The sequence below is a fragment of the Bos indicus genome, chromosome 13 (genome assembly GCF_029378745.1).
Source record: "Bos indicus isolate NIAB-ARS_2022 breed Sahiwal x Tharparkar chromosome 13, NIAB-ARS_B.indTharparkar_mat_pri_1.0, whole genome shotgun sequence".
Classification (NCBI taxonomy): domain Eukaryota; kingdom Metazoa; phylum Chordata; class Mammalia; order Artiodactyla; family Bovidae; genus Bos; species Bos indicus.
The window spans coordinates 69,384,157-69,390,205 of record NC_091772.1 but is presented as its reverse complement, the minus strand read 5'-3'; the positions used below and the strand labels follow the sequence as shown (position 1 = coordinate 69,390,205).

The 6,049-nt window shown below is 59.2% G+C and overlaps 1 protein-coding gene across 1 annotated transcript; it reads left to right on the top strand.

The window, feature by feature from the left end:
• The first annotated feature begins 223 nt into the window (after positions 1 to 223).
• Positions 224 to 3,531, top strand: MAFB (MAF bZIP transcription factor B). Its single transcript, XM_070801670.1, has one exon. The coding sequence runs from the start codon at positions 618 to 620 to the stop codon at positions 1,587 to 1,589; it is 972 nt and encodes a 323-aa protein (XP_070657771.1). The 5' UTR covers positions 224 to 617; the 3' UTR covers positions 1,590 to 3,531.
• The last annotated feature ends 2,518 nt before the right edge of the window (positions 3,532 to 6,049 follow it).

Below are 6,049 nucleotides of genomic sequence, written 5' to 3'. Positions count from 1 at the left end.
CCCGGGCCGGCGGTCCCTCTCGGCTTCAGCCCTCCGCCAGGCCTCGGCGGCTCTCCGACTGCTCGCGCCGCCAGTCAGCTGACTCGGGGGGCGGAGGAGCTGTCAGGCGCGCCCCGCCCTGCGCCGCCCGGCCGCGGGGCCCGTGCAGCCATTGGCCAGCGCGCCGGGCTGCCCGGGCCCCCGCGCCCCGGTGACATCAGGGAGGCGATAAAAGGCAGCAGCGGCGCCGGATCCCGCACAGCTGCACCGCCGGGCTGCGAGCGGCTGCGATCCAGAGAGCCCAAGAGCAAGAGAGCTAGAGAGCGAGCCGCGGGCGCTTGCCCGGCGCCTCCCCTCCGCCCGGCCGCGCGCCCCGCTCGCTTCTCCACTCACTCCCGGCCCTGCCCGGCCCCGGCGCGGCCACAGCCCCGAGCTCTAGGGCGGCGCAGGCAGGCTCGGGATTCTCCGGCGCGCCGCCGCATCCCCAGACAAAGGCTTGGCCGGCGGCCCCGGCCCGCTGCGCCCTCGGCTCCTCGCCTCTCGGGCTCACCGCTCTTCGCCCCAGCTCCCGGCTCGGCGCGTCCCGGCCGGCCGCAAAGTTTCCCGGGCGGCGGCGGCGGCTGCGCCTCGCGTCAGCGATGGCCGCGGAGCTGAGCATGGGGCCCGAGCTGCCCACCAGCCCGCTGGCCATGGAGTACGTCAACGACTTCGACCTGCTCAAGTTCGACGTAAAGAAGGAGCCGCTGGGGCGCGCGGAGCGCCCGGGCCGGCCCTGCACGCGCCTGCAGCCAGCCGGCTCGGTGTCGTCCACACCGCTCAGCACGCCGTGCAGCTCGGTGCCCTCGTCGCCCAGCTTCAGCCCCACTGAACAGAAGACTCACCTTGAGGACCTGTACTGGATGGCGAGCAACTACCAGCAGATGAACCCCGAGGCGCTCAACCTGACGCCCGAGGACGCGGTGGAGGCGCTCATAGGCTCGCACCCAGTGCCCCAGCCGTTGCAGAGCTTCGACGGCTTCCGCGGCGCGCACCATCACCATCACCACCACCACCCACATCCGCACCACGCGTACCCCGGCCCCGGAGTGGCTCACGAAGAGCTGGGCCCGCACGCGCACCCGCACCATCACCACCACCACCAAGCGTCGCCGCCGCCGTCCAGCGCGGCCAGTCCCGCGCAGCAGCTGCCCACTAGCCACCCCGGGCCTGGCCCGCACGCGGCGGCCGCGGCGACGGCGGCTGGTGGTAGCGGCAGCGTGGAGGACCGCTTCTCCGACGACCAGCTCGTGTCCATGTCCGTGCGCGAGCTGAACCGCCACCTGCGGGGCTTCACCAAGGACGAGGTGATCCGCCTGAAGCAGAAGCGGCGGACCCTGAAGAACCGGGGCTACGCCCAGTCGTGCAGGTATAAACGCGTCCAGCAGAAACACCACCTGGAGAATGAGAAGACGCAGCTCATTCAGCAGGTGGAGCAGCTTAAGCAGGAGGTGTCCCGGCTGGCCCGCGAAAGAGACGCCTACAAGGTCAAGTGCGAGAAACTCGCCAACTCCGGCTTCAGGGAGGCGGGCTCCACCAGCGACAGCCCCTCCTCTCCCGAGTTCTTTCTGTGAGTCGTGGCCGCTCCCGGCCCCCGCCCTTGCCCCGGCCCGGACTCCCCCGTCCCGTATCCCTAGCCCCGGACTCCCCCGGACCCTGTCCCTGCCACGGCCCCAGCCTTGACCTGTTCGACTGGAGGGAGGAAGGGCGCGCGGGACGCGGGCGACGGGAGGGCGCGCGGGCAGGCAGGGGACCTTGGCCAAATCGAGCGCGGCGCGCGCCAGCGCCGCCTCCTAGACTCGAGCAGAGCCAGAGAGAGGCAAGGGGGTGGGAAGTCCCAGAGCAACTTTTCTCCAGGCTGGAGGGCGGCAAGGCATAGTCGCGAGGAGTCGCCAAGGCCGTCTGGAGACTCCTGGCTTCCTGAACTTTTGCGCGTTAAGCCGGGGCAGCTGCCTCAGTCCGGAGCGTAATCCAGCCCAGCAACAGAGCAGCGAGGAGAGGAAAGGAGAAGGGACCCTGGCGGCCCGTTCCGGCAGGCGCGAGGCGAGGCTGAGCGAAGGAAGGACAGAGGCGGACCTCTCTGTCCTGGGTCCGGAGAACACTGGCTTTCAGCCCCGAGACGCGGGCCTCAGTTAGGACGTTCTGCGCGCAAATCTCATCAATTTTATTGCCTGCTCGATTATATAGAAAAAAATACGAAAATCTGCATTAAAAATATTAATCCTGCATGCTGGACATGTATGGTAATAATTTCTATTTTGTACCATTTTTCTTGTTTAACTTTAGCATGTTGTTGATCATGGATCATAACCCCCTTGTTTTCTTTGGGTGAGAAGGATCGCAGTTCGGAAACTCCGGCGGGCGGCCGCCTGTCCGGTTGCAGTCTATCGGCTGTCGGCTTGTAAATACCCGCCCCGCCAAACCGCTTAGAGGACGTGGCAGCAAGTGGAGTGTCTTTGTTTGGGTTTATTATTATGGCATTTTTTTTTTCTTTTGTAAGTAAAAAAAAGTTCTGGGTATTTGCATCAGAAAACAACTTTGTCTTGGGGCACCCTTGGAAGTTGCATGTTGTCTCCCCCTCCCCCACCCCCTTTGGTCCTCTCTTCCTCCGAGTTTGTTTTCAATTTTGTTTTTGATGGGAGAAGGAGGACTGGGGTCCCAGTTCCTGAGTGCCAGGGCAGGGCAGTTGCTGAGTACCAGGGTGTGCAGAGTTTCACACTCGGGAGGTACAGGAGTGCCTTCCTGTCAGCTGGTCTTAGGGCTCAATTGACACCCCTAACAAGAAAAGGAGGGAAAGCAGGTCTTGTTTGCTTTTTAGTGCAACCAGAATCACTCCCAGGGTCCCCACGAAACCCTCCAGGCCGGCACTCATTGCTGGGGCCAAAGAGCTCCTAGGGCTATCGGCTTCACCAGCCCGGACAGCCCAACTTATGTTGAACCTACTGCCACACTCAGAAAGTACCAGAAACCCCAACACTGGCAAGACATTTTGCAACTTTCAAGTGCGTTCTTTAGATCTATATGTTACGTGTGTTTTCTTTCCCTGCTTTGGAGATGGCGGGCGAGTTATTGGTGGTGTTACCCCCTCCCCCACCCCTTCAGTTGTATAGTAGTTACAGGGAAGATCTGGGTGTTTTTCTTTATTATTACTTTTTTTCTCCCCTGCAGGTCAGTAAGAGGATTTAAGTTGCACTGACAAAAATACCAAAATGGAAGCGTATTTTTTAGTTCTCATTTGAAATTGCTGGCGCTGCTGGCCGGATGCATTTTTGAGTTTGTATTAGTTGATAAATTAACAGTAATAACAAGATTGTATGAACCGCATGGTGCTTGCAGTTTTAAATATTGTGGATATTTGTCCTGCATTGGAAACGAGCTTCGGTTTTTACAGATTCAACTGTGTTGAAATCAAATTTGCCACAACAGAAATTGTTTTTATTTCATGTACAATAAGGGATCAATTTCAAACCCTGCTTATGATATGAAAATATTAAAACCTAGTCTATTGTAGTTTTATTCAGACTGGTTTCTGTTTTTTGGTTATTAAAATGGTTTCCTATTTTGCTTATTAAAACCATGGAAATGGTGTTTATTTAGAGGATTCTGCGTTCGCCTGACTTTTCTTCTCTTGCCTCTTCAAGAGTTGATCCAATTTGAGGGGCACTCTCACCCCTTCCTTGGCCGGTGGAGAAACAGCCCAAGTCTGGGCAGACCTCTCTGTTGAGTGTGTGAGTGTGTGTGTACCTGAGCCTTAAATGTGTTTTCTGCTTCTCACCCTAGGTATAGACACCGGTCAGGAGCCGGTGTTCGTGAGCAGAGAGGGGGCCCATGCCACTTTGGCGGAGCTTTCAGGCTTGGGCACCAGGATTGGCCTGCTAGCCTACTGGTTCTGAGGTTGGCCAAAACCAGGAAGCTGGGAGTTGTCACCCTGATGGGGAAACAGGGTATTTCTGGCAATCAGGCTCGCTGGCCCTGCCATGTCCAGCCTGGTGCATCGGCTGGGGGCAACCAGATTTGCCCTAGAATGCCTGCTCTAAGTGGAGGCCCAGCCCCTTCTCCCCGCAGGGCCTTTGGAAGCAAGTGGAATCTAGTATGAGGTCTTGGGGTGGAAGACCCTTCAGACAGGAAGCCTGTCCCTGCAAACCTGTTTGCTGCCACTTGGGCCTGGAGTGGTCAGCCCCCAGAAGGACTGAAACAGGATTTCAATGACTCCCTAAACCAGGGGTTGGAGGGGGTTGGGGCATCATTCTAGGCCAGCGACTCTGACCCTAAGTCCTTCACTGGGAGGTGGTCCCAGAACCTGTCCTTACCCAGACTCTTAGAGAAGGCAAGGTCACCTGCCTAGGTTGTCCCAAGCCCCTCTCAGCCGTCTTAGAACCCCATCTATAATTCTGGGTAGTAACCACCGCCCTCCCACTACCTCCAGAAGAATTCTCTTGCTGCTTTGGCAACAGCAGCTTCCATGGGATTTCTGATCTCCTTAGACACAGCATCTGCAATTCGGAAGACTCAGCCTTCTAGTCTCGGGTCCTAAGGTGGAGCTTTAGTACTTGAATGGGGAGATGCAGGAATCCCAGAAAGTAGAACCCCAGCCAGGGACTAGAGCTGGAAAGAGCCAAGGAGAGGGTGAAACTACCAGGGAATAGATTTTGGCCCAGTCCCTGGAGATTTGGGATTGGTAGCCAGGGTATAAGAAGGGCAAAAATCCCTACAGTAAGGATGCAAATACCAGCAGTAATTTACATTTAGCAGTGCTGTGGTGTTGTTTAGTAGGACAGAAGTCGAAGATCCTAGCTCGGGTTAAATTCCAAGGCCCAGTTCATTCACCAACCTAAAGAGGTACATGGCAGGGAAGGCTTTGGCTGAGGGGAGAATGGAAGTCTGGCAGTGGGGTGACTGCCCGCGTGCGCTCAGCAGAAGGAGCAAAGGGCTATGATTAGTTGGGTAACTGCGTGCACAAGTGCACATCCACAGAGTAAGAGTGTGCCCCACTTGGACAAGCGTACCCACTTGTCCCTTTAGGGCAAAAAAAGGTCTGGCAGGTGGAGTTCTGGAAGAAACCAGAAAAGGTGTCCCTGTGGGACCAGGCGGGATCCTCAGGACTCCGTGGGGTGGAGACTTGACTTGACTTGACTCTCTTTGGAATGGTCCCAAGCAGACTGGCACCCTCCACCTCTAGAGTCACCTGGACTCTGCCAGAAAAGCCTTGGAGGCTGGGGAGGGTTGCAAACTCCAAAGCACCGGTTTTCTTTCCCCAGAGCACAGACACAGACACAACCCAGCGACCGATGTCATCACAGTGCCTCCAGAACAACGCGGTGGCTCAGGCCGGTGTAGAGTGGCCAAGTGCGTCTCTGAGAAGCTGGCAGTCCCACGACACAGTCCTAGTGACACACTGACGCACAGATACACAGACATCCCCATCTCTCATCCACACTGATGCCGTCGCAGACATTGTAACTCCCTGCGCCACCCATCTTCGGAGCACCTACCAGCCCGGGCGCACGCAGGCGAAAGCCGGGCAGAGCGGGCAGCGCGCGGGAGGAGCGCGGGACCTCGGGAGCCTTAGGGCGGGCTCGTCCAGCAGGCAAGTCCCGGCCCGCCGCCTCAACGCAGACCCGGCGCCCAGATGCTCGGGGAAAGCGACCGGTTCCCGACGTCCTTCGGCTCGTCCCTCCCCGGCGGCGCTTTGCGGACCGGAGGCTCCTTGCGGTTCCCACCACTCCCCGCCGCCTGCGGGCTCCTCGCGACCCTCCGAGGCCCGGGAAGGAAAAAAAAAATCCTCCCCACGCCGGCAGTCCTCCACGCCAGCACGGGTCCCACGCAGACAGCTGGCGCCTGCCCTTGGGGACAGACGCCGAGACAGACACGCGGGCCTCGCGACAGTGGCTCCGCTGCAGCCCGCGCCCGGGGCTGGGGGAGGCCCCGGGCGGGTCGGGCGCGTAGGGCGCGCGGGTCCCCTCTTGCGACCCCCGAATCTAGCGAGTTCGAGGGAGACTGTGCTGGTTGGACGGGCCGCCGCCGCCAACCTTCC

Coding starts and splice junctions, on each gene's coding strand:
- MAFB (XM_070801670.1), top strand. CDS start 618: ATGGCCGCGGAGCTGAGCATGGGGCCCGAGCTGCCCACCAGCCCGCTG.